The 27,988-nt window shown below is 37.0% G+C and overlaps 3 protein-coding genes and 1 pseudogene across 4 annotated transcripts in view; 1 reads left to right on the top strand and 3 right to left on the bottom strand.

Annotated features, from left to right (window-relative positions):
- LOC107656841 (probable 2-oxoglutarate-dependent dioxygenase At3g49630) overlaps positions 1–7,573 on the top strand; it is a 10,551-nt gene extending 2,978 nt beyond the window's left edge. Inside the window, exons 2-5 of the mRNA XM_016444788.1 lie at positions 25–170; positions 267–377; positions 461–588; positions 7,489–7,573. Of these exons, the coding sequence (XP_016300274.1) occupies positions 25–170; positions 267–377; positions 461–588; positions 7,489–7,573 (470 nt within the window). The remainder of the gene's footprint in view (positions 1–24; positions 171–266; positions 378–460; positions 589–7,488) is intronic.
- Positions 7,321–10,386, bottom strand: LOC107656852 (UPF0676 protein C1494.01-like; annotated as a pseudogene).
- A 943-nt stretch (positions 10,387–11,329) lies between these two features.
- LOC107656848 (RNA cytidine acetyltransferase-like) lies at positions 11,330–24,892 on the bottom strand. Its single transcript, XM_016444795.1, has 29 exons — positions 24,746–24,892; positions 24,454–24,584; positions 24,272–24,363; positions 23,925–24,096; positions 22,737–22,859; positions 22,577–22,638; positions 21,822–21,936; positions 21,633–21,740; positions 21,409–21,542; positions 21,205–21,298; positions 20,626–20,724; positions 20,248–20,384; positions 20,047–20,171; positions 19,773–19,923; positions 18,541–18,637; positions 18,016–18,132; positions 17,819–17,920; positions 17,040–17,114; positions 16,792–16,908; positions 15,336–15,469; positions 15,181–15,229; positions 15,004–15,100; positions 14,763–14,873; positions 14,499–14,671; positions 14,258–14,377; positions 13,957–14,055; positions 11,869–11,942; positions 11,584–11,664; positions 11,330–11,502 (listed from the first exon to the last, which is right to left on the bottom strand). The coding sequence occupies exons 2-29, from the start codon at positions 24,565–24,567 to the stop codon at positions 11,397–11,399; spliced, it is 3,078 nt and encodes a 1,025-aa protein (XP_016300281.1). The 5' UTR covers positions 24,568–24,584; positions 24,746–24,892; the 3' UTR covers positions 11,330–11,396.
- Positions 24,893–25,788: 896 nt separating this feature from the next.
- The window catches only part of LOC107656847 (caprin-1), a 17,405-nt gene continuing 15,205 nt past the window's right edge, over positions 25,789–27,988 (bottom strand). Inside the window, exons 17-18 of one of the 2 annotated variants that reach the window (XM_016444793.1) lie at positions 26,433–26,536; positions 25,789–26,302 (exon numbers count right to left, since the gene is read on the bottom strand). In XM_016444793.1, coding sequence (XP_016300279.1) covers positions 26,216–26,302; positions 26,433–26,536 — 191 coding nt within the window. In that variant the 3' untranslated portion in view covers positions 25,789–26,215. The remainder of the gene's footprint in view (positions 26,303–26,432; positions 26,537–27,988) is intronic. The other variant, XM_016444794.1, reaches the window with a different exon arrangement.

Raw genomic sequence — 27,988 nt, 5'->3', positions numbered from 1 at the left:
CTTAATGATGTGGGTGGTTTTAAGGTGATGTGAATGGAACGACTCTACGGACTCTGTACTACCCTCCGGTGAACAGCACATGTGTGAAGGAAAATCAGCTGCGCTGTGGTGAACACTCTGATTATGGTAGTATCACTTTGGTCTTCCAAAGCTCAGAGGGTGGACTGCAGGTGAGCACCAACATAGGACAAGAGGAGAAAAGATTCATGTGCTCCTTTATCGTTTAGGATAGTAATTCTGGATCTGGATGCATTCTTCTCCTTCAGGTTCTGAACCGGGCTGGAGAGTTCATTTCAGCCCCCAGCATTCCTGGAACAGTTCTGATTAACATAGCAGACCTGATGCAAAGGTGGACCAGTGATGTCTATGTGTCTGCCGTAAGTTTCTTTACTAATGCTTCATTTAATTGTGCAGTGCAGGCAATGCTCATTTAATTCTTTTCTATTGTTCTGACCCTCAGGTTCATAGGGTTTTGCTGCCCCCTGCAGGTGACTCCAGCACACGTCAGTCTTTGGCCTTCTTTGATGATGAGGCTGATGAGGCCATCATTTCATGCTGCGATGGATCAGATAAATATCCTCCTGTTAAGTCAGGTCTATCAAGGCTATCAAGGTTCAAAGATTCTTACGGCAAAAAATAGATCCTGGTTTAAGTAAAATTTTATGATTTTTTTGTTTAAAAATGAAAATTAAGTGCTAATCATCCGCACATAATTGGTGAAGCTAAGATAATTTAATACATTGTAGAGAAACATAATGCACAGTCATTTACTTTTAAAGTCACAAAGGATACTCAAACAAGCAAAAAAAAAGAACAATCCATACCAATTTTATGCTTGGAATTGGATTTCTGTATATTTTATAAATTTATACATTGTTTATAGCAGAACACTGGTTGAAAACCATGATATACCATAATGAATAAAAAAAAAAAACAGCTTAAAATAATTCACTGGTGTTGCAGCAGAAATTCATCAAAACATTAAGAAACACTTAATGTAATTCAATGTAATGTCGAAATCGGAGGCAAATCGGTGCTCGTTCACGCGAGTGACAATCACGCAGTGTGAATTATCAAAGACACGATCTGAGGAAATCACTGACACGTCGATTCACAATCACGCTGTGTGAAATGAGTTCTGACTGAAAAACACATCGGCGATGACCTCTACAGCCAATGAGAGACCAAGATACAGGGCAGCGGGAAGTTCGGGGAGGAGTAACATGAAACGTAGTTTGCGGACCACTGTTGCCAAATCTGCGATTGCCGCCGGTTGTTTTTTATGTCAGCAGCTTGAAGCGGCCCCAATGAACATGATATTTAGGCCCTGGAATGTGAATTGTACCAGGAGAACCCCGCCCAAAAAATTTGTATTTTACCCCAGAACCCGATTTTTACTGGGGGACCCCCTCGAAAGCAATTGGGCTATTTTCAGGCTAGTTTTGAGTAGTAATTGGGCGGTTTTGTAGCGAAAACCTGGCAACCCTGCACCAGACAGAGCTGTCGGCGATTCTTCCTATTGTAAAGTCATGCAGTGTCCCGTCGTCGTTCCATCGTGCAATGTGAACACAGCAACAACTGAATGCTATGGGGGGGGGTTGAGAGAACTATATAAAGAGGTGCTGAAAACAGTAAAAAACATTTTTTTTTTTTACTATAGTCTGTCAGAGCTGGGTTTTAAACAATGTTACTGGTCCACAGCAGACCCCGCAAATAATGAAATACAACACATTCACCTTACATGCTCGACTGTTAGCATAACTTCTGATATAGGCTAATTCATTGTGAAATTTTATATTTACTTATTTATCTACTATTTTACATATTTTACTATTTAAGTCAATTGTTGCCGACTCTCACAGAATATTTGTAGTTATTGTATTAGTTAATAACATGCTACACTCACCCGGGGAGGGTGGTGTTCTCATATGTTTCGGTGTATGAGCTTGGTGGCACTAGGCTAAGTGTGTTAAAAGTTAAAGGGGTCATGAACTGCAAAATCAAAATTCTCTTGGTCTTTTGACATAATAAGAGGTCATTGTAATATAAAAAATCCTGTAAGATTCAGAGCTTAAAACTTTCTTGTTGGTCTATAAAAGCAGCTTATATTGAAGCCAATCTGCCAAAATGACAGCTTGTGGAACGTACAACTCTGATGTAATAGTGTGAATAAGCACTGCCTCCGCAGAAGAAGATCAACACCTTCTTTTACATCACTGCCTGTTTAACCCTGCCCACTTTGTCCTTTGTTCACTTCATTTCACCGCAGATTCATTTACAAACAAAGCACGATTCAACGCAGGATTTTCAGAAAGATTGAAACTAAAAGATGATGCTGTGTAGACTATATTTGATCCAACAGTAATGTCGCAACAAGTGTGAGTCACTATTGCTTTGTCTGTTATTACAGATCATTTGATATGGAGTATATATACAGGGGCGTTTCTAGCCAATTTGACGCCCTAGGCGAAATCCCTATTGCATATTTAGGCGAAATCCCTATTGCAACTTATATATATAATTCGGGAAGGGGGGGAAGGGGGGGGGGCAATAGGGATTTCGCCTAGGGCATCAAATTGGCTAGAAACGAAAAGAATTATATACATACATATACATATATATATATGTATGTATATAATTCTTTTCAGACACCAGTTGCTTGTGCTTTATTGCATGGCAAAAAAAAGTGTTACCTTGCCAAAGCACTGACAGAGCCCACTGATCTAATGGCGTTGTTGAGCGCTCCAAATGCAAACTTTGCATGCAACAATCAGGCAGCAATTGACAGCACGCTGATCTAGTGGCATACAGGCATCGTCAGATTATTGACAGTACTCTAGCCCAATAATGTTGGGGGATCCAGTTGGAGCGGCAGTCATATTTCAGGGTGACCGTGCCACTCTTTATCACAACCCTGCTAAAAGTGCCAGTACGTGCGCTCATTGGCGCCCCTTCAGCTGGTGGCGCCCTAGGCGACCGCCTAGCTCGCCTATGCCTAGAGACGGCCCTGTATATATGCGTTTTTAACCTAAATTACAGCAGCATCCATCTGTGAAGGATGTAGGCTGTCAAACATACCAATATTAGCCAATCATACCATGTTAGCCAATCATAGCAGTGGGCATTTACTTCCGAGTCTACAATCTGCCACGGCTATTCAAACAGAGCATTCTGATGCGGGAGGTCAAAACAGGACAGAAAAGAGCCTATTACTTCTAAATTATGTTTTTTGATGTAAAAATCTTGATAACATTATAAGTGACCCTCAGTGAACAGTACCAAATAATTTTAAAAAAAGGCAGTTCATTACCCCTTTAAAAATTGTGTCATATGTTTATTGGACGATTAAAGGGGTCATCGGATTTGATTTGACAGTTTGATATGATTCTCTAGAGTCTTAATGAAAAGTCTATAACATACTTCGGTTAAAATTTCTCAATGGTAGTGCAAAACAACACCCTTTTTACCCTGTCAAAATCAGCTCTGTTTACAGCAAGCTGTTATGTTGCACGTTCCTTTAAATGCAAATGAGCTCTGCTCACCCCGCCCCTCTCTTCCAAGCCGCTCTCTGAGAGACTGTAAACTTTAGCCGCATTCATCGTGAAACTTGCTAACCAGCACATTATTAGGAAAGGCGATTTGCAAAGATTCATAAAAAAAAAACTCCGTTATGTAGGTGAAGCTAGATCACGAATGATTCACGCGAACATAGACGCATTTAGGCAGATCGGGAGCGCATTCCCTTCAGAAACAAAGGTAATCCGCTGCTTCTTCAGTGCCTCAGATGTCGGGAGTAAATGACGACTGCTATGTTCATTATTACATCCAACAAAAAAACACGTAAATCGCTAAGGAGCCATTCTTGTCTATAACCGCTCAGGCATCGAAACAATGGCGGACTCTGATGACAGCTCACTCAGGGCGGAGCTGTGAAAAAAAAAAAACAGTAGCCCCTCACTGCAGAACACAAGATCCAGGGGGCGTGGTTGGATCCACATCTAGGGGGTGAAGATTGGTAGGTTTAGGGGTGGAGATGGGTGGGTTTGGGGATCAGGGGGTGGAGACGGGTAGGTTTAGGTATATGTAAGGTGGGAGGAGTTGGATCTGGTGCAACCACGCCCCCTTGGATCTTGTGTTCTGCAGTGAGGACCATCTCAAAAAACCAAAGACTGACACCACTGTCAATCAACAACCGTGGGAGGGGCCTGTGCAGAACTACGTCATTCTGCCAAGAATCTGAGATCGGCTTGATATTAGAAAGGGGTTTGGATTTATAATATTTTTAAAAAAGCACTGGGTGGATTTTTATAATTATAGGGTCGTTGTGTATACACACTGCCAAGACACATTTCAGTTCAAACAACATGTAAAAGTGAATTTTGCATCAGATGACCCCTTTAAAGCCATTTGTATGAGCCAATAGCTGTTAATTATTTTGTATATTCTTCTGATTTGCCTTTAAAGGTAGACCTGAACATACCTCAGTCAGCGTTTTCTGGGTTAAAGCCTTAAAGGGGTCATATGATGCGATTTCAGTTTTTTTTTTAATCTTTTTCTTTTTGTTGTTCCTTCTTGTTGATGCATGTGAAATGTTCTTTGTTATAGAGTACAGTGGGATAAGGCTTTGATGTGGATATGACGTGACAAAAGAATGAATGAATTAATCATTTTTTGTTTCTCATACTTTGGCCTTGGTTGCATTATTATTTTTTTTTTATCTTATTCGAAACAACAGCAATTGGCTGAGCTATGGCTGGAATCTGGCCAACCAAAAGAAACAAAAAGCAAACTGTATATATTTGGCTGAGCTGTGGTTGGAGTTTGGTTCGTCAGAAAAAGAAAATATTCGGCTGAGATCTGGGTTGGTTTTAGTTTGCCGAAGAGTAAATAAAAGATATCTGGCATGAATGTGCTTTACAGTAAAAAAGTCTTGTGTAAGATGTGTCTGGTGATAAGCAGTTATTTTATACATCACTATAAAAAAAAATGTCAAAAAGAATAAAAACTGAAAATGTGTTTGTTATTATATGATGTTTTATTAACAAAGTTCGGGAAGAGCACGTCAGATACTTAGACTAATTAACACAAGAGGAGCGCACTCAAGTTAATCAACACACAGCGGTATAAATACAGCAGACTTACCTCTATCTATCGACGGTTTATCAGCATCCCTCCACCGCCCCATCTCCTCACTTCGAGCTCTAACTACACTTATATGGGGGGAGTACTCTGGGTTCGGGCCATTCCCGAGCTCGGAGCCCTTCCCCGGACAGCACGCCAAATACACATTACTATACTTCAGCTAATTATATGTAAGTGTGAATTCGTGAAATATCCTTTACAATATTAAAGGGTTAGTTCACCCAAAAATGAAAATTCTGTCATTAATTACTAACGACTTTATTCAACAATTCGTCTCCTCCGTGTCACCCTGGTGCCATTTTGGAGAATATCCACTGAACGCAAACAGCGTATGCTATTCTGTGTCAGCTGTGTCACGCGTATCCACAGACAGACTGACACAGACTAGCATACGCTGTTTGCATTCAGTGGATATTCTCCAAAATGGCACCAGGGTGACACGGAGGAGACGAATTGTTGAATAAAGTCATTATTTTTGTTTTCTTTGGGTACAAAAAGTATTCTCGTAGCTTCGTAAAATTACGGTTGAACCCCTGATGTCACATGGGTTATTTTACCGATCTCCTTGCTACGTTTCTGGACCTTGATCGTGGTAATTACATTGCTGTCTATGGGAGGGTCAGAGAGCACTCAGAATTCATCAAAAATATCTTCATTTGTGTTCCGAAGATGAACGGAGGTCTTACGGGTTTAGAATGACATGAGAGTGAGTAATTAATGACATTTTTGGGTGAACTATCCCTTTAAGGAGGCAGTAATAAAAGTGTTTTTAAAGGAAAAGTCTCGATTATTCTATACAAAAAATGAAATGGTCAGTGTTTTAATGTACTTTGACAGACTTTACCTTTATTTTTCTCCCAAATTCTAAAACCCAGTGAAACTTGACATGGACAGAGTTATGGTCATCTTTAAGAAGAAATTATTGAAAATGTCATGTCAACTCTGAAGAAATTTTAATAATGCCTGTAGAGAAAGCAGGAAATTATCAGTGATATAGTTTTTGACAGACTTTATTTTATCTTAAAAATCCACAGTAAAATATATTTTCGAATATAATATAACTGTATATCTTTTATTGTCTAATATTTATGTAGGTTTTAAAAGATTTTACTTGGGTGTTTTTAATTAAAAACCACTGAAATATAGGTCTTTGTCAGCTTTTTGGCATATTTATTTAGGTTAAATTTGAGTTTTCTTTCCCCTGGCTGTTATCTGTTATCTGTTCTTTGTTCTATGTTATATTTTTTGATGTTCTGTGATATTGTATTTACCGATTCATAGGTTGATTAATAAAGAGAGAAAAAAAACTTCTGGGTGTGTGGAGTATACATCAGCCTTGATGAGTATAAATGATACAGACAGACTAAAACCTAAAGACACACGTGTATATAAATGCTAATAAAGTGTAATAAATATAGTCGCTGGGGTATATTTGTAGCAATAGCCAAAAATACATTGTATGGGTTAAAATTATCGATTTTTCTTTTATGCCAAAAATCATTAGGATGTTAAGTAAAGATCATGTTCCATGAATATATTTTGTAAATTTCCTACTGTAAATATATTAAAACTTAATTTTTGATTAGTAATATGCATTGCTAAGAACTTAATTTGGACAACTTTAAAAGCGATTTTCTCAATATTTAGATTTTTTTGCACCCTCAGATTCCAGATTTTCAAATAGTTGTATCTCGGCCAAATATTGTCCTATCCTAACAAACCATACATCAATGGAAAGCTTATTTATTCAGTCAAATCGAAAAATTGACCCTTATGACTAGTTTTGTAGTCCAGGGTCACAAATATTAATCAGCTAAAGATCATTACAGGACCTCAAGTAATGCAAAGAAAACAAGTTAAAGGGGTCATATGATGTTGCTAAAAAGAACATTAGTTTGTGTATTTGGTGTAATGAAATGTGTTTATGCGGTTTAAGGTTCAAAAAACACATTATTTTCCACATACTGTACATTATTGTTTCTCCTCTATGCCCCGCCTTTCTGAAACGCATCAATTTTTACAAAGCTCATCGGTCTGAAAAGCGAGGTGTGCTGTGATTGGCCAGCTATCCAGTGTGTTGTGATTGGCCGAATACCTCAAGCGTGTGACTGAAACTCGCATTTGAATCATCAGTGGTAAATCCTTTAAATTAAATTTGACACAATCTGTATTGTTAAAAGCGCAATATAAATAAAGGTGATTTGACTTGACTTGACTTGAAAACACAGAAAACAGAGCCTCCAGTGCAGGCCAAAGGTCAGTGTAATTGTTTTACAATTTTCCGGTCAAAGGCATTTGGGCCCATCATTTTCTATCATCGTATTTCTTTGTTTTTTGCGAATGCAGTACCTTCTGCAGCCTATGTCACAAGGTCACCAGCAAGACCTCCCCACACATTCTTAGCAGCTCAAGCTCTTCTCAGTGTCTGTAATGCGTTTGACTGTTGTGTCAAATATTTCCATCCTCACATTCAAAAGGACCATTTACTGTCTCTTAGCAAAGACCTTGGCTTTCCTTGAAGCAATCAAACAAATTGTGGTGGTATTCTCAAACATAAAATATTGAGTTATGGTATCCCAAAACAGGCTGCTGAAGTATGTAAATGGTTAACAGAATTCTGTAGATAATTCTGTAATCACACTTCTGTCCACATTCTCTTATCAAAGGTGCAGATAGTTTGTGAAGACAGGGATTGTACTTGAAACTGTGTTTAGAGAAATTAACTGTGCTTTTATTGTTCTTGTAAATTTCTTGTCAGTCTTTGCACAAACATGGCCAAACCTCACAGGATAAATTTCTCTTTACATGCATTTGATATTCTACCTGGCCAACTTACACATTTCATGTCAAGTTAAATGCCCTATAATTCAGCATTCCTATTGCATGGCACTTCCAATGAAAAGAATATAGGATAGAATATAATATTCTTTGCTTTAGTTTCAGCTGAAAGTCAATCCTGGATTGAATTACAAGGGTCTTACATTACATTACATTACATTGAATTACATTAAGTGTTTCTTAATGTTTTAATGAATTTCTGCTGCAACACCAGTGAATTATTTTAAGCTGTTTTTTTTTTTTATTCATTATGGTATATCATGGTTTTCAACCAGTGTTCTGCTATAAACAATGTATAAATTTATAAAATATACAGAAATCCAATTCCAAGCATAAAATTGGTATGGATTGTTCTTTTTTTTTGCTTGTTTGAGTATCCTTTGTGACTTTAAAAGTAAATGACTGTGCATTATGTTTCTCTACAATGTATTAAATTATCTTAGCTTCACCAATTATGTGCGGATGATTAGCACTTAATTTTCATTTTTAAACAAAAAAATCATAAAATTTTACTTAAACCAGGATCTATTTTTTGCCGTAAGAATCTTTGAACCTTGATAGAAGGTAATCACCTGACTTAACAGGAGGATATTTATCTGATCCATCGCAGCATGAAATGATGGCCTCATCATCAGGTTGTACAAAGAAGGCCAAAGACTGACGTGTGCTGGAGTCACCTGCAGGGGGCAGCAAAACCCTATGAACCTGAGGGTCAGAACAATAGAAAAGAATTAAATGAGCATTGCCTGCACTGCACAATTAAATGAAGCATTAGTAAAGAAACTTACGGCAGACACATAGACATCACTGGTCCACCTTTGCATCAGGTCTGCTATGTTAATCAGAACTGTTCCAGGAATGCTGGGGGCTGAAATGAACTCTCCAGCCCGGTTCAGAACCTGAAGGAGAAGAATGCATCCAGATCCAGAATTACTATCCTAAATGATAGGAGCACATGAATCTTTTCTCCTCTTGTCCTATGTTGGTGCTCACCTGCAGTCCACCCTCTGAGCTTTGGAAGACCAAAGTGATACTACCATAATCAGAGTGTTCACCACAGCGCAGCTGATTTTCCTTCACACATGTGCTGTTCACCGGAGGGTAGTACAGAGTCCGTAGAGTCGTTCCATTCACATCACCTTAAAACCACCCACATCATTAAGGTCTTGCAGATCTCCCTTCCATTGACTCCCTGGCAGAAAGTAGTAATGCATATATAATTTACTTACTTCCAATATGCTTATGTGCGCTGAGAAAGACCTCTGCTTCCAGGTTCAAACCAAGAGCCATCACTCTGAGCACTCTGAGAGAAAGTTCCTTACAGCGCAGGTAAAATGATACGTGGACATCTCGAAAATCATCAACTCCTTCTGAAGGCCAATTCTGAACACAGTGAGAGTGGAGGGTTATAAAGTCAGGCTTCCTTAAAGTATCTTAATGTTAATAACATTTAAAAAACAAACAAAACACAAATGTGCATATTAAAAAATACTTTATATTTTAAATATAAATACTTTTTTTCCATATGTACAGAGGCAGCCAAGGCTAGCTGTCATTTCATTTTTTTTTCTAAATTATGTATAGGGGTGTGTGTGCGTGTGTGTTCTATTTCAGATTTCTATTTCAAATAAATACTGTTCTTTTGAACTTTCCAGTCATCAAATTCCTTGAAAAAATATTGGTTTCTACCAAATATTAATATTATGAAATTTACTACTGTCAACGTCATGCTATGTTCACACATAGCAGTAAGAGAGAGAGGACAAGAAAGAGATATTTACGATATCCGAGCACAAAGATGCTGTATTAAACGCCTCCTTCAGATCACCGGGACATCGAGGATTCAAACTGTGATAAGACAAGATATAAAACCATTAAAATGTTTCTCCATCATTCGTTAATTTTCAGCAGTAATGCTTCTGAAGCTAGAAGAATCTGACATGCCTTTCCGTTTCTACCGAAATCCAGCCGTGGTTTCCATTACATGAGAAACTGCCCCTGCTGAAAGGTTACTTCATGCTTTCTGGCAAACAGAAGAACTTATTTGAAACACCCATGACTTTGTCCACCTGAAACAATTGACAGAGAATAATAATAATAATAGCCAGCCACCTACAAACTAAGTAAACTTCTCGTAACAAACAAGTAAAAAATGACAAACCTCGTCCTGATTTATGCCCGAGTTTTTCAGATAAACAAATCCCACCTCGGTAAAGGCCTTTCTTAGTTCGTCACTTAACTTCTCCAAGTTAAGAACTGATATATTTGTCTTTTCCAGTTCGTACGCACTGAAATCTACGACAGGTATCTCCATACTGAGTTATTTTTCCTCGAGACAGCAAAACGACAAAGAATAAGTTTAAATTTCTTTCAGGAATTCTGTAGAAAATACGCCAAGGATCTTCGCTTCTCATCAATGCAGCAAAGTCCGTTACTGAATAGTTGTTGAGCAATGCAGTCATAAAGTTCCACCAATGAATAACCAAACCATTGGGAGAACAAAGATCACTGGATTTTGGCCTATTCAATACTCTGAGTTTACATGTCCCTATATAACAATCCTAATATACTAATTTGTAGTATGCACTGCAAGTTATATCATTTCCAATGGGTAAAAAATTAAAGTATGCTTTCTGAAAGCAATACAAAAAAGTATTTGCATTTTTGAAACATATTAGTTGAATATGTATGTCAATCTTACATTTGTTTGCAAACTGTGTGTAAAGAAAACAAAATATTATGTACAGTGTGTACACATCTCTCTCAAATTCAGAATTTTTACTAAATTTAGCAAACATTCAAGTGTTAATGAGTATATTTTGTACACAAGTAATGCACCTTAAGATTATCATTTATTTTACAGATGGCTTCTGAAATTAGCTTTCATAGAAAAATATGAGGTCTACACCATGGTTAAAAGAAAAAACAACAATGTACAACTTTATTTTGTTTGTTCACTGAAAACACCTGCAGAGCCAGAGTCTTGCCAAAAAATGTTAAAACAATTGTCTCTAAAATTCTTACTGAAAATTATATTTTCATTAGGACTTGTGTCTTGAATAAATCTATTGTCCAGAGAAACAAGACGACACAAATAAATTTCATTTTAAAGTCCATTTCTTTTATGGGTTCTTTCTAAATTTGCTCTTTTTGTCCTTATTTTTCTTCATATTCTTGCTTTGCCATTGTTCTTTCTGATTCATGCCTTCCAGTTTTCTTTTCTTGTCACTAAGGAGGAAAAAAAGATCAAATTTCATAGCAGTTCATGATTCCAGACAAAACCCACCCAAGCTGCTTATAACTCTGCTTACCTTTTTATGCTAACAATAGCAGTATGTCGACTTGTGTCTTGAATAAATCTATTGTCCAGAGAAACAAGACGACACAAATAAATTTCATTTTAAAGTCCATTTCTTTTATGGGTTCTTTCTAAATTTGCTCTTTTTGTCCTTATTTTTCTTCATATTCTTGCTTTGCCATTGTTCTTTCTGATTCATGCCTTCCAGTTTTCTTTTCTTGTCACTAAGGAGGAAAAAAAGATCAAATTTCATAGCAGTTCATGATTCCAGACAAAACCCACCCAAGCTGCTTATAACTGCTTACCTTTTTATGCTAACAATAGCAGTATGTCCTGCTTTCTTCAACACTTGGTCCCATTCCTCATCATCTCCTCGAATCATGTACCTTTATAAAAAAATTCAGAATGGAAAGAGGGGGTCAACAACATAACATTTTACATCTACCTAAAGTGGTCATCACCTCTAAAGCTCAGAGAAAGGGTGGAAACGGTAATGCAAAACTAAAACATTATAGTTATAAAATCTCGGGAGTAAAAAAAAGACCTTGTTAAATGAATGCAGTTTGGGCTATTACTCCGGGAATACTCACTCTGAAAGATTCATGTCTTTAATCTTCTCCATGTCCTTTTTTTGTTTCTCTTGGAACTCTTTGGCTGCATCATTCTAGGGGACAAAATACAATATTAATATACCTTGTTACAAAAATGTGTTACTTCAAATAAATGCTGTTCTTTTGAATTTTCTACTCATCGAAAAATCCTGAAAAAAGTTTTTACAAAAGAGCAGCACTTTCAACATTGATAATAATAATAAATGTTTCTTGAGCTCCAAATCAGCATATTTATGCAAAAGCATATCATCATATAAATGCAGCCTTTGTTAGCATTAGAGAGTTCTTTCGAAAACATTTAAAAACCTTTCCAAAAAAAATACAGTCTTACTGGCATGAAGTGGCAGCTGAAATTGGGAAAATATTAGGGGAGGAGTTGGATTTTTCATTCATTACGCTGTACCTAGGAAAAATTCCTAAAACAGTTCTAGACAGTGACAAATACTTATTAAAAATATTTTTAGAAAGCAGTAGGAAAGCCATAACACGTAAATGGTTTCAGGCTGACCTTCCAACGAGGGACCAGTGGTTGGGAATTGTAAACGAAATATACTCTATGGAGAGACTTACATTTACTGTTAGACTTAATTTGGAAAAATGTATTAAGTACTGGGATAAATGGATTGTGTACACACCATTGAGGTTAAGTGTAATACTATACTCCAAAGAATGTATGGAAATTGTATTGTCTTGACTTTGTAACACCCATGATGACCTTTTGTTCCTTGTTCTCAATTAAAAAAAAAGTAAGAAAAAAAAAAAACCTTTCCGACCCCAAACTTTTTAATTATATAGAGTATCTATATGTGATCCTGGACCACAAAACTAGTCATAAGGGTAAATTTTACGAAACTGAGATTTATACATCATCTGAAAGCTGAATAAATAAGCTTTCCATTAGGATAGGACAAAAAATCTAAATATTGCGAAAATCGCCTTTAAAGCTGTCCAAATGAAGTCCTTAGTAATGCATATTACTAGTCAAAAATTAAATTGTAAAATATTTACTGTAGGAAATTTACAAAATATCTTCATGGAACAAGATCTTTACTTAAAGTAAAAAATGAAAATTAGCCTGATGTGTTTTACTCACCCTCAACACATCCTAGGTGTATGTAACTTTCTTCTTTCAGATGAATCCAATCGGAGTTATATAAAGAATTGTCCTGGCTATTCCAAGAGTTATTACTGCAGTGGGTGGGTGTTTCTGTTTAACAGTCCAAACACGTTAAATAAAGCGCGTGCATCCATAATAATCGTGCCTCACACGGCTCTGAGACATGAATAAAGGCCTCCTGTAGCAAATCCATACGTTTTTATTAGAAAAATATCCATATTTCAAATGTAATAAACACTTTTCTCTTACTTCTGCCGACTGTCATACGCAGAAGCCGTTAGATATGCTAGTCTCACGAGTTTGTTTACAGGAGCAAAGGAAGCAAAGTTTCCTTCTCTTGGCTTATATCGAAATCCTCCGACATTTTTCTTTACAAATCCTCGGTTTGAACTTCTAATTCATGACCGGCATTTTGTTTTGTTCTCTCTCTGCGTTCGTCACTAATCACGCAACGCTGACGTCCTACGTCATCCGCCGGAACGGCTTCCGTGTACCACAGTTAGATGAAGTGATAGAAAAGTGTTTAATACATTTGAAATATGGATATTTTTCTAACAACAACGCATGGATTTGGAGCCGTGTGAGGCATGTTTTATTATGGATGCGTGTGCTTTATTTGACTGTTGAACAGAAACACCCGCCAACTGCAATGATAGAGCTTAGAAGTGCCAGGACAATTTTTAATATAACTCAGATTGAATTCGTCTGAAAGAAGAACATCATATACACCTAGGATGGCTTGAGGGTGAGTAAATAACAGGCTAATTTTCATTTTTGGGTGAACTAACCTTTTAATATCCCAATGATTTTTGGCATAAAAGAAAAATCGATCATTTTGACGCATACAATGTATTTTTGACTATTGTTACAAATATACCTGTGCTACTTAAGACTGGTTTTGTGGTCCAGGGTGACATATTTAAAAAAATAATAATAATCTAGTCTCATACCAGATCTTCATTTAGTGTCTGCACAGTAGGTTCCATGCTTATATCTTTGGTGGCCACCATCTCTGCTTCAACCGCATTCTCCTGAAGAATGTTGAAGAACTGCAGAAGAGATAAAAATGAACAGTAGCTACACACTGAAACAACAATACAGACTAGAAGAGGTAGAGGAGTAGATCTACGCAGTATATTTCTCACTCCTTCAAGTGGCAGTGGTCTGATAAGAAGGTTCAGTGCTAATCCTTGTGTGTTGCTTTAATCAGTGTGTGTGTATAAGAGACAAAAACAGAGTGCGTGGACTCACCTGCACCACTTTACGGATGACACGGTTGAACAGGCCCATAAGCTGAGAACCAGGCAGCTCAATCTCCTTCTCCAGCTCATCTACACTCTTGTGTTGAAGCCCAATTCCTAACAGTAGAGCCTGAAAAAAGAACTGATTGTTTTATACACATGCCTGAACACACACCAGAGATGGAAATTCGGTCAGCTTAAACTAAATAACTTATACTTCTTATACTTAAAAGCATACTAAGCAGACTTACACACTGGGCAACAGAAAGTGTGATGTCTCCCAGTTGTTTGAGGAAATACAAGCGTGCAACAACAGGGATCATGTCCATGATGAGGTGATAGTCCACCATGTTTCTTGAATACATTTCCAGACGCTTCAGGTCGTATGGAGTGAATGTGGCCGCTAACTCTGCACTGGTGAGTGCTGAAGATACACAGACACATGAAAAGTCATCTTAAAACCAACAGAACACATACAACATTAACTTTATTGAGGTGCAAATGTGGGCCTGTACCTGCTGGGCTGTCGTCCTTAGCGTTCTTGTTCTGCAGTATATTGAGGGCCAGGGTTGGGCTAAACTTGCTGAACTGGAAGGATAGCAGGGAGAGGAACCTCCGCCGGAAATCTGTCCAACACAATAAAAGTTAGTCTTTTGAAAGCATTATATCCATTATTACATGGCTTTCTGGAATACTTGATTCTCATAGGTCAATTGCTGCATTCCTACTATATTATGAGAGACTGGGCATACTCACCCTTCCAAAAAGCCGAGAGCCACTGGTTCTGCTCTGTTGACTCCTCAGCATTGAGCTCCTTCAGCATAATGCAGGAGTGCTCTCCCGTCAGGTCATTCTACAAGTCACGACATAAGAATTGTACTTGTTACATAGTTACAAAATATGACAATAACAAAAAAAATACTGCATCCTTACCGGAGTCTGTCTTAAATAAACGGGCACAAAACCAGCCTTTTTCCAGAATCTGGATGGGAAAGAGAGCAAGAGATATTTAGGAGTTACTAACATGCTTTGTGATAGTGCTGCAGTATAAATATCACTGTAAAACATGCTTGCATGAAGCAACTTACTTGAGTAGTTGAGGAGTGAGACCATAAGACACCCCGAGGTAGTCCAGCCTCTCGGCTCTCCTCTCATTCAGCTTCAACAGCAGCGGTGGCAGGTCTTTCCTGGGAGACACCACCTCCTCCAGGAGACTGACAGCCTGCACATGAATGAAAAAGAAGCGAAAGATATACTCTCAGAATACATACTTCAATGATTCTTATTTATTAATACCTTTGGTCCAGATAATATGCTACTTTATCAGGTGGCATTTATAACCACTAAAATGCATGAAGGATGATTTAAAATCTTGAATTTTGTTACGTCCAGAGACGTAAGGTTCTGTTGTGTCAAACTGTGCTTTGTTTTTTCTCTCTCTCTCCCCGCAGAATCAGTATCCCCACCTGAGGTTAATTAGAGCTCTGCTGCGATTGGGTGATGGGAGGGGAGAGGAGAGAGAGTATTTAAACTACAGCTACCCTCAGACCAGTAGTTGGTGGTGGCTAGATGGTGTGCGGCGGCTGAGGGCTTGTCCTCTCCTCCAGACTTATTATTGTGAAGCCTTTGGTGATTTGGTGTATCTTTCTCTCAATTGTGTTGAGACTGTAGAGTTTCGATTAAATCTATGAGACTTTTCTAAGAGAGAAGTGAGTGTTAATTTGAGTTGCCCATTGTAAATACTGAACTAGCTTTATTTTATATCTTTTGTTTTGGGTTTAGTAGGAAGGTGGGTGCCATTTTGTTTTACATGACCTATTTTCTCCTGGTTATGTTAGTATAAACTAACATATGTTAGTTATGTCAGTCTCTCACCACCAACCATTTTATTTCTGTTGTGGTCTTCCCTAAACTGATTTAGACCGTAACAAATTTCAAAACTTATTGTACACAGTGCTGCCACAGAGGGCTAATTTTGTACTGGCTTTCTACAAAAAGGTAAAACTAAGGGTAGCATATCAATTTGAATCAATTTTGCATATAATCATCACATCAAAAAGTCAGGAAAGTTGTTTTTCAAAGAAATTAATACTTTTCTTTGGCAAAGATGAGCGAAATTGATCAAAGGTGACAGTAAATTCAAACGTATGCTGTAATGGCTTCAATAATTTATTCCTGTGATCAGCTTTGCCATCACAGAAATAAATGACATTTTAAAATATATTTTAAATGGCAATAAAAACAGTAATTTTTGATCAACTAAATGCAGCCTTCATGAACATAAGAGAAATGTTCTAAAATTGCTTCAAAATGTTTAATGTAATTAGTAAAATACAGTAAAAGTCCAGTTAAATATAATCAAGCAATGTTTCCTACACCTATTTTCAATATATGAACGAATGATTTAATATTTTTTCACTTAAATCGACCAATATAACAATGCAATACAGCTATATTTACCTACATAAATAATTACACTACCCACAGAAATACTAAAACGTTTTAATATATGAAAAATGCCACACAGAATTCCATGAACATTACCTCGCTGCTCACAGATGTGATTGTGCTTGTTGTTGTCTGTTCTTGCTCATCCAGAAGAGAAAACTGACCGTCATAATATTGCTGTAGCAGTTGCAACGTACGGCTGCCGTAACCCATCTAAAGAGTGGCACAATAAATCACAGATGGGCAATGACATAACTAATCAAACAAGGCAATAATGCAGCAACTTGTATATGTAAGCTTTTCACTGATTGTATAAAAACTGAGGAGAAGGAGAAGTAATTTACCCCCTGATAATCAGGATTCACTGCAATACGGACGATCCGGCCCCCAGAGAGGCTTCCAAACTCAGGGTCTTGAAACTAAATGCAAAACACAAGAGCATCAGAATAATTTCAGATTCACTCTTTGTAACATTTATTTGACAGTATGGCATAAATAATCGACATACACTACTGTTCAAAGGTACGTTTTGAGCAGTTGCGCTGCTTAATATTTTTGTGGTAACCGTCATACAATTTTTCAGGATTCTATGATGAATAGAAAGTTCAAAATAACAGCATTTATTGGAAATTAAAACTTTTGTAATATTATAATTATCTTTACTGTCAGTTTTTATCGATTTAAAGGGGTCCTATTATGCTTTTTCAATTTTTCAACTTTAGTTAGTCTGTAATGTTGCTGTTTGAGCATAAAAAGATCTGCAAAGATAAAAAAAAAAAAAAAAACACTTCAAAAGGAGATATTATATTTAACATAAATCACTTTTCAAAAACTACAACGAACGACTTAATGTGTTTTTCGAACAACCTAGTATGAGAGCCTGTTCTAGTACACCCCCAAAACAAAATCAAAACTTTGTAAAAGAGCATAATATGACCCCTTTAAAAAAAAAAACACCCCAAACTGTAGTTTAACCCAGTGTTTCCCAACCGGGGTGACAAAATTAATTTTGTAGGGTGCCACAAGTTTGTTAAAATTTCCAAAGGGTGCCGCAACTAAAAAAAGGTTGGGAAACACTGGTTTAACCTGTAGTGCAGTTTCAATTTAAATTAGGATTTGTTACCTGTTCGGAAACGGTCCACGGAATGAGGTCACCTGAAGCTTTCTTCCCTCTGGACAAGCTGTTGAGGACGAACTGGCGGGAGATGTCTCCTTCCAGACACACCTGTAACAGAAAACACAGGCTTCACTGCAGTTCTTTCATTACAACAACTTCAATTTAGATTCAAGAGTATTGGAATTAAGTAACTTTGGGCACACCTGGACAACTGCTAAGACCTCTGGGAGTGAATTCTGTGTGGGTGGAACAGGGGCCAGCAGGCAAAAGAGATGGTGGGCAGGAGCATCTGAGAGCATCTGAAGGTCATTGGGTGAATTCTGAGGAGGAAGAGGAGATTGAGTCAATATCAGTCTGATGATAGATAGAGTTTGTGACATAATGCTCTGATACAGTGGTTCTCAACCAGGCACCCAGGTCCCACTACAGGGCCTCGGCAAACTTTCAAGGGGGTCACAAGATGACTAAAAAGTATTCGAATTCAATACCAAATTAAATACTCCCCAAATAACTATTGTTTTTAATTGTTATTTAAACTTCTGAAATCACAAATAATTTGGGGATAATTAAATGTATCAGTTCTCCCAGTCTTTTTAAAAATTAAGACAAAAAAAAAGGGAAATAGCATTTACTGGGGTAGGCTTTGAATATCCAGTTAGAAAAAGACAGTATTTTAGTCAAACCGGTTGAGAACCACTGCTCTAATGCTATAATAGATATTCATTCACCTTGTAATGCGATGCAACGTAAAGTGCCATAAGACGCTGGAGGAAAGCCTCAGAAGCTTTATGATAACAAAACAATGTGTCTCGATTCACATAATACCTGGAATAAGGGATTAAAGAAATCTTATGTCTAGAAGGTAGATGAGAGACAGTGTTTTGTGTTATTTTGAGATATTAGGTATGTGTTTATATGCATGGTGGTGGTGATGATAGTAGATAAAATCATACGCAAGACAAGCTAGAATATGGAAGCCCATTTCTGCCACATGCCTTGGTAAGTCATATTTATGAGACGTTATAATTCTGTAAGTTAAAATGAAAGCCATCATCATGACATAAAACATCGAAATTCTGCCAAAAGAAACAAAACTGAGATAAGTCATAATTATTATGTAAAAAGTCAAAATTGTGAGTCAAAATTATGAAAAAAAAACTGAATTATGACAGTCATATTTATGAGTCATTTGAAACTTCTAAAAAAAAAAAAAGTATGCTTTTAAATCTCATAATTCCAATTTTTTAAACTTATAATGACTTTGTATATCATAGTTTTGACTTTTTATCTCATAATTATGACTGTCACAATTTTGACTTGATCTCATAATTACAACTTTTTGTCTCATAATTATGGTTTAACAGAGCATGATTTTTTCTTCCTCATGTGGCAGAAACAGTCTTCCTTTCTGTCGAATCAGCATGTTACAACCCTCTACGCACACCTTGGCAATATAATCGCCATTGGCTAGTAAATTTTTTTGTTTACTCGCCAGACTGATATACTATTTTACGCACACACACACACGTTTACTTAGCTATCTAAATGGGGACATTACATAGACTTCTATTGTTTTTATATACAGATAGTTATACACTTTTTAACCTAAACCCACCCCTACCCCTAACCCTCACAGAAAACTTTCTGCATTTTTACAATTTCAAAAGTAAAAAAAAACTTTGTTTACTTTATTTTAACAGTTTTACAAATGAGGACATCCACAAATTGAGGTTTTTGCCGATTTTGTCAGGCTTTGCTCACTTTTGGGTACAAATTTGTCCCCAAAATATGGTTAAGTACGTACACACACATTCTCATAATTATGATTTACCAAAGCATGATTTTTTTCTTTCTTCGGTGGCAGAAATGGGCTTCCATTCTGTTGAATCAGCATGACGTTAGAATGAACATAAAAATACATTGCTAAATACAGAGGTCTTGTTTGACTTTGAGAGGATACAGGTCACATGTCTGGGGTAAAGGGCAGCCGGAAATGATGCGTGGTACACTCAGGCAGTCCAAACACAGCAGATCATTCAGCCATTTCTCCACAGGGTCCCCCTGGCCATAGCGGATAGACTCATGGAGGGTCACCTCATGAAGGGTTCGTGCTGCAGAGCAGGTAATGTGTGGTTTACACATGATTATACACATACCAGCAGTCAGAAAAAAAAGTTCTTCTTTTTTCATATTTCTAAATCTCTTGCGGCAAGTCAAGAGGTGTTATATTTCACCTGCTGCCAGTCTGGCTGTGCTGGTGTTTCTGTTCTCAGCCAAGAGGTTCAGCTGGCTGTCTGCACTCTGCTGCCTTAACTGCTGAATCAGCTTAAGAGACAGAGAGCGACCGGTGCCCTCGTACCTGCATGGTGACACCAGGATTACTGCATTGTTATTATACCATTGTAAAAAGACCTAAAAGCTCTTCAAATACCGACCCGTTGATCGTAGATGCCATAAACACAAGGTAAGGCCCCAGTAGTTTCTTCACTAAAGGCAATGGGATCGCAGCAGCCTCGTCGATGACTAGCAGCTCTGCCTGGCCTAACTTCACCGCATCAGCAGGATGAATGTACTGCAGATTAAAACAGATCCGGCAAGACATGAGAAAAATTATGAATGATAATTATAGAGTTATGAATGATGCACAATGCACTACATGAACATGTTGTTCCTACACTTCCACATATTTTATATATACCAAAGTTGAATAAAACAACTCTAAGCAAAGAAAGTTACACGATTTAACAAATATTTACAAAAAAAAAAAAAAAGAAAATTATGGAAAAGAAATGCAGAGATGGAGGTCAGTATACCTGAATAGTCTGGCGATGTTCCTTGAAGATGTTAACGCGAATCACAGCTTTGTTAAACTCTGGGTTCAACGACTGGATTATTTCGTAGTCCAGATGTTCCTAGAATTTACATAAAAATCTGGTTTAAAGTATGTTCCGAAATATTAAAGGAACGATTAGGGTTTCACTTATTTAACTCAAATTTCATCCAGGGTTATTATAGTTAAATACAAATAGAACTATTAGATGAAACAAAATTAATATAAAAAAGTTAACGGAATTAAAATAAAAGATTAAAACTTAAATGTTATTTCAGTTAGTTGCCAAGGCAACATTTCTTATTTTCATGTAGTTTAAGTTGAAGTACTAAAATTAATAAAACTGAAATAAAAATGAATAAATACTAGACATAACTAATAAAGAATTACTAAAACTTTATCTAAAATCAAAAATCAACATCTATTCCAAATAATAATAAAAACTGCAATAGTATATTGACACAAAAATAACACTGGGTTTGAAACATTGTGTTAAAGTAACACACTCTTAAAGTCCAGTTGTGAATACATCATATCTATCCTTATGTCCAGTGATGATTACCTGATACTGGAGAGCGTCAAAACCTTTAAAAATGAACTCAAACAGCGTGTGCAGATTGTCTGGGCTGGGTGATGTGACAAAGATATTTGAATAGCTAAGAAGAGAAGTACAACACAAACACAATACGTTATTTATTAGCATAAATTGCAATCAGGATGCAAACATAACAAGAAAAATTCTTATTCATAACACCCTACTACATACCCAAATGCGACAGCTCCGGCTACAGCCAATCCCAGTGCAGCAGATTTGCCTCGACCGCGGGAAGCAGTAAGAGCTACAGTGCTCCGCAAGGTCTTCTCTGAAATAGCCTCAATGAATTTCAGCACTGCTTTGGCCTAAAGACATAAACACAGACAAAATAAAATATTAAGTTGGGCCATATGAAACAAATTTACATCAAGATTTCTGAGGTATTTTGATTATACCTGGTCCATAGTTTTACAGCTGTCCACTAGAACACCAACTGGCTGTGTGTCCTGTAAAGACTCCTTTAGGTCCTTCAGCTCTTGTTCCCTTGGAGACAGTCCATCATCCTGTTGGCAAATACAAAGATTATGGAATTCATATGAGCTAATTAACAAACAAAACAGTGTTCAGTTATAAACAAGGCTCACCTGTGTCTTTGGAGGGACAGGTTTGATGTTGGTAATGTGAGTGGAGATTGGCAGAATGCTAAGCTGGTCATCAATCACAACACATGTCTTACAGGAGGCGAGAGACAGGATGAATCTGGGGAAAATAAGACTAGTATCATTTTTATATTCATTTTTTTCTTACAGGACAGATTAGGGCTGAAGGATCTAGATAAAATCACAATCCTGTGGATCGTGTGTCGCAGAATCTGCTTGGAGTTTGGGTCACTCATATCATGCATTTGAGAATGCAACCTGTTGTTAACAAAGAAGCTTTAAAGGCTCCCTGTGGTTGTCTATGAAAATAAAAGTTTGGAATTTAAAAGAAATTAAGACTTAAATATTAGTATTGTAATTTTACAGATGTCCTTTAAAATATAATAATTGTTTTTTTTTTAAATACTTTTTTTTTTTGACTGTGAAACAGCATCGCAATAGTAACATTTTAGTTTAATGTTTATTTTTTGATAATGATAATCAAAATAAAAAAATAATAAAATTAAATGATTATTTTGATATATAAATCACAAAATATTTGGCCAAACTTTGCAGTCACACACACAAAAACGAACACAGCAAACCTACAGCTTTTAAAAAATTAATTTTAAAACACAATCACAATTTTAATCAGAAAAATATATATATACCGCAATACATTTTTTTCTACAAAATGCAGATACATATAAATATATAAATAAATAACAGATACATAAATATAAATATGTCGAAAGACTGACCTTTCATTGAACCTCCCAACAACATCCTGGTGAGCCTCTGTCCTGTATCGAGAATGAACATCCTGGAAGAAAACATGCATTAATAATTTAATATAATAATTCATATTCACACAAATAACCAAATTAATATTGGTATACAAACACTTAAGAGGCCATATACCATTGCGATTGTGTACAGCTGCTTCAGTGAGTTCACAGTCCTCAGAAGAATGACCACAATGCCTCCACCTTCCACAGTCTCAATGGTCCGAGCCAAGAGGTTGGGAGTGAGAGCTTCAAAGTCCTATAACAGAAAGTGAGAAGAACTTAAACCTATAAAGCCTACTGTATCATATTTGCAAAGCCTTTAAATTATCAACATGATCAAAATGTCATCAAAACTACTGCAAACCCCATTGTACTACATACCTCACATCAATCTTTACATGTAAAAAGTCTTTTAGTACTACAATTCTAAAAACATTCCCTTCATTTGACTTTTTTTTATGAAATCTTTACACTTTTAGAAATCTATGGAAACATTGTCTGAAAAACTGAATTGTTTCATGTCAGGCTTTACATCAGTGATGGGCAAACTTGGCCCTTCCAGGCCACTTTCCTGCAGAGATTTGGGCTGCGTTCCAGTCCGTTTTTTTATGCCCTTCACTCGCAAACTTCCCTCCGTCTCGTTTACTCGGATGTACGTCATTGATTAGGTTGCACGAGTGCCCACTTCTGGCGGAACCCTTGGAATGGGCTGAACTGGAACGTCCTAAGCCCTTGATCACTTAGAATCCGCTATGGAGTTGGTTTATTGTTTACATTTTTTCCCTTATGAATTTGTTTGGTGCAGCATCCTATATGTATATAGGTATGTTTGGGCTGTATTAAATGTTTAAAAAAATTATTTATATATTATAGAGTTGTTTGGGGTGGGGATAAATTAAACGTGATCTGCGATGACGTCACAATCGTGTTGCATTGTGGTCTAAGGAGCGGCCTGAAGTGTGCATATGAAGCAGACTCGCTCCCTCAGTCAAAATCGAGGGGTCAAGGGTATGTCCATGTAAACTTCCCTCATCCACTTCACGAAGTGGAACGCACTTCAAAATGGCAGCGGGGATTCCCTTGAGGGGAAGTGCTTAGGGAAGTTCGCCAGTGCGTGTCTAAAAGTGGAGTGGAACACAGCCCTAGTAGTCTTGAAGACAATGATTAGCTGGTTCAGGTGTGTTTGATTAGAGTTGGAGCTAAACTCTGAAGGAAAGTGACCTGGAAGGGCCAAGTTTGCCCACCCCTGCTTTACAGGGTTAAGCAATAAAGTCCACAGTAATATGAAGGTCCTGTCTGAGAAGTTTGTCATTGGTATTACCTGAAGAACACACATGCCATAGGTGTTTCCCAGGATCTTGTGCGTTTCATTGTAGTAGCAGTATCGGATGTTGGTTGCAGCAATGAAAAGCTCAAAAGGATCATCCTGGTTTAGGTTCAGCGTGCCTGTTTTGATCTTCTTCTGCAGCTGTCGCATCCTCTTCTTTCGATTACTATAAAACAACAGATTCATTTCTATCAGGGTTCCCACAATTGTACATACAGCACACAATTTGAACCAAGTGAATAAAAATAGAAAGTCTAATTAGATGAATAAGGGTCCGTCATCAAAGAAGTCTGTGAACAGTTAACATTGTTTGGGGAGCTACTATAAAATGTTCATAGTACCTGCTGAAGCTGAGCTCCTTTTTGTAGCACCATAACACTGATGGTCGGGCTCTGACTGTTGCTTTAGACAGCATGTGATGCAAAACGACAACCTGGATGAACAATGCACATTACACATATGATTGAGGCTTAGCAAACGAACTTACTGTATTACAATATTGTTAAAAACAGTTATGCTTTACCTGATCTCTGCCACGATCACCAACTATAACGAACATAGATCGATGGTGTTGCGCGACACCGTTTTCCATCTGGACACGAATACGATTGTCCACCTTCTTCCGAAAAGTTGCCATTGCTTCCCAACTGAACCCTGTCACCACGAACATAACAAAGTCAGCTTTACATATGAAATGCAAGAAGTGAAATGAAGTAAACACTGTAGTGCGTGATAACATACTTTAAACACTTTTTACATAGCGTTCAGACAAAACTAGGTTTATTTTAAACGTTTATTCATATCACAAGACATACCTCAAGTGTTCTACCGATAAAGAAAAATACGCTGCTGAAGTCTTAATTACAAGTTCTGAGCAATAAAACTTCGCCTCATTTACAGTAGACCATCATGCTCAAACATTCACGTGGTGATCCTCGGCGGAAAGACCCCGGTTTGATGGACCCCAAAACAGACATATTAGCTATCCATGATAGCGCCTGTTCAGAATGACCAAATAATAACGCGCTTATTATTTTTATTTAATAAAATAGGATTGCGGTTGACATGACCTAAAAAGACTTTAAGTTTGCATTCATCAGACGTAAACCGCGGGGTTTTTTTGTAGTAACTTGCTATATAGTGTTGTCAGATTAGTCAAGGCGGTAAACGTGTATCATTGTGGGAGTGGTAGTCTTTCTGTAGAAACGTAAATGCGTCACATTGGACCTCTATGAAACAAATTCAAACATTTAAAACTTACATTTTTATATAGATTTGTGCCGTGTTGTCCACACAGTGTGCATATTGTGTAGCATTCGTGGGTTTTTTTTATTGTAATTGTTGCATTCGAAATGTGAGTGCACAAGTTTCATGAAAATAAGTTTACTTTTAAGACTATTTTTCTTTAGCCTTTAACTCCAATATCTACTCATTTTTTTAGTAGATATAAATCAAATATATTATTTATTTTGTTCAGTAGATCACCAACTGTACCTACATTAGTAGTGATAGCTTATAGAGAAGCAGCATAAAGGGAAAGCCACTAACACAGCAGAATCCTGTTTTTGTAGTAAGTTTAAAACAGCTTCTTATGTAGGACTTGTATATGCAAATAAAACATCTCGAATAGAGCATTTACTTGACACGTTAACAACAGTGTATTAGCATACAGTCCAAATTTATGTTTTCTAAAAAAAAAAAAAGGAACCAAATAGCAGTTCTTATGTCCTTTAGGTTGATAGGCATCATAAGGATGCAAAGCATACTGACATCCAAATATGTCTGACTTGATACTGTAATCATGACTTGAGGGGATTTAAAAAAATAAATAAATAAAAAAGACCCAAACAGCAGTACAGCATTTAATGCAACACATCTTTATTGAAACTCTTGAAGCAATATCACTTTACAAACTGAGACTCTTAATGTACCAAAAGAAACATTTTAGAACCAAAATGAATTAGTGTGAACAGAACAGTGGGGCAGCAAGAGAACTCCAAATTTTGGACCATTTGTGGCAGGTATAACAAAAAAATAAAATAAATTAAGTCTTTAAAGTTCACAGGTATCTGTTAGAAACACTGGGTAGGTTTAAAATCTTGACACTGGGTTTTCAGCTTGCTTTCTGAATCATTGAACCATTTTCTCCAATTTAACATCAGGGTAGACGTCGTCCGATCAATTCCATGAAGGTGAGAGAAGGGGGGAAAAAAACCAGCCAGGACATATGCACTTCAGTATTTCAATGTTCACTGTGGTCCAGATGTAAGCTCAGTTCACAAGGCTTAAGACCGCATAGCTGGAGCACTTCCTCGAGAGACCCCTCGAGCCCCTTGGCCAGCACCACGTTTATAGTTCTGTTGGTAACCATCCTGTGGAGAGACAAATAAAAAGACAAATGACAAATGTCACGATGTCTCAACAGTATTTTGAGGATGTGTTGAGACTAATGCTCAAACGATAAGGAGAGAAACTTATTATAGTATCAAAAGCTGAACTTACCCGCTGATAGCCGCTGTTGGAATAGTCCCGCGGCACACTGAATTGGGTTTGTCCATATCCAGAGTTTGCAGAGTTGAAGGGTGGGCGATAACCATCATATCCCCCTGAAATAAACAAAACCTCCAATGATTGATCCATCAATCATTGCGCTGCTTTATCGACAAAGAGAATATGCGTAAAAAAAAAAAAGTTGCGAAAATTGCTGTTTATAGCCTGTTTCCATCCAACTGGCCTTTTACCGATAAAATGGTGTGCGTGATGACATCATCCCTAAAAAAAATAACAATAATTGTCGCATAAATTTGTGTATTGCAAAAAAATTGCCCTTGAGCTATTTCCATACATAATTTCACCTATTGCATAAATTATATAGGCTAGTAGCCTGTTCTTCATCCATTTGAAACAAAATGTTATTATATAGCCTATTATTAAATTGTATAAGCCTGCATAAAATTCTTTTTTTACAAATGTCATGAGTTGTTTTGTACTTTGTTATAGACTATTTAGATACTTGATCATCAAGCGCAGTTTTTTTACGTGTCGTCAAAGACAGAAAGTGCAGGACTCCCTCAGTTGTGTGCAGCGAAGAGCGTAATGAGTCACACGACCCCTCCCCCCTCCGGTTGGTGCGAGCGGTCCTTTTCCCCCGTCGAAAAAGACGAAGTCTGTCGTATGGGAATTTTTCGGGTAACGTAGATTAACATGTTCCGTACACAACGATGTTCCGTACAGATGACGTTTTGGCTCTGATCGCTAAAATACTTTCAGGTCGAACAAACTATATATCTGTGTCATCTTCATTTCTCCCTCTTTCACCCCCGATCAAGACAGAGACCCACCCGCAGTTTGTTTCAGTGTTGAAATGTACTATTTGACTTGCTACCGAGGCAGATAACATGGCTAATTAAATTTGTGTATTGCAAAAAAATTGCCCTTGAGCTATTTCCATACATAATTTCACCTATTGCATAAATTATATAGGCTAGTAGCCTGTTCTTCATCCATTTGAAACAAAATGTTATTATATAGCCTATTATTAAATTGTATAAGCCTGCATAAAATTCTTTTTTTACAAATGTCATGAGTTGTTTTGTACTTTGTTATAGACTATTTAGATACTTGATCATCAAGCATTATTCATAAATGGGTGCAGTTGTATTAGCCTATCATTATTTTTCTGATTAACTTTGAGGAAAGGTTCATTTCGGTTATTTTATTTTTCCTAACCAACATCCGACGGTCGTTAAGCCATTATTAACTCACAAGATTGTTAAATTACAATTAAATGAAATTTGAATTGATACGTGGCTGTGACTCAAAAATACCTAAATTTTGTTTTCCTGGGATTAATTTTACATGCAAAAAAGCAGCATAAACAACAACGTGAGGATTCACATGGTCACGCCACGCACCTGCAGCGCTTCTGCAAATGGAGAAAAACATAAAGCTATATACACGTGTGTGTGTGTGTGTATGTATGTATGTATGTATATGTATGCATGTATATATATGTATGTATGTATATATATGTATGTATGTATATATATGTATGTATG

Source organism: Sinocyclocheilus anshuiensis, unplaced genomic scaffold (genome assembly GCF_001515605.1).
Source record: "Sinocyclocheilus anshuiensis isolate Anshui unplaced genomic scaffold, SAMN03320099.WGS_v1.1 scaffold2069, whole genome shotgun sequence".
In the NCBI taxonomy this organism is placed as follows: Eukaryota; Metazoa; Chordata; class Actinopteri; order Cypriniformes; family Cyprinidae; genus Sinocyclocheilus; species Sinocyclocheilus anshuiensis.
Note: the sequence above shows the minus strand (reverse complement) of the source record. Positions and strands in the feature narration are given on the sequence as shown.

Bases quoted from the DNA above. Each gene is read 5' to 3' on its own strand.
- LOC107656848 (XM_016444795.1), bottom strand. From the start codon at position 24,567: ATGGCAACTTTTCGGAAGAAGGTGGACAATCGTATTCGTGTCCAGATG. The intron at 21,543-21,632 runs GTATAATCAAAA...TTATGTCTTTAG, and splicing joins GCTGTAAAACTATGGACCAG to GCCAAAGCAGTGCTGAAATT. The intron at 15,101-15,180 runs GTAAGGATGCAG...CGTGACTTGTAG, and splicing joins TTTATTTAAGACAGACTCCG to AATGACCTGACGGGAGAGCA.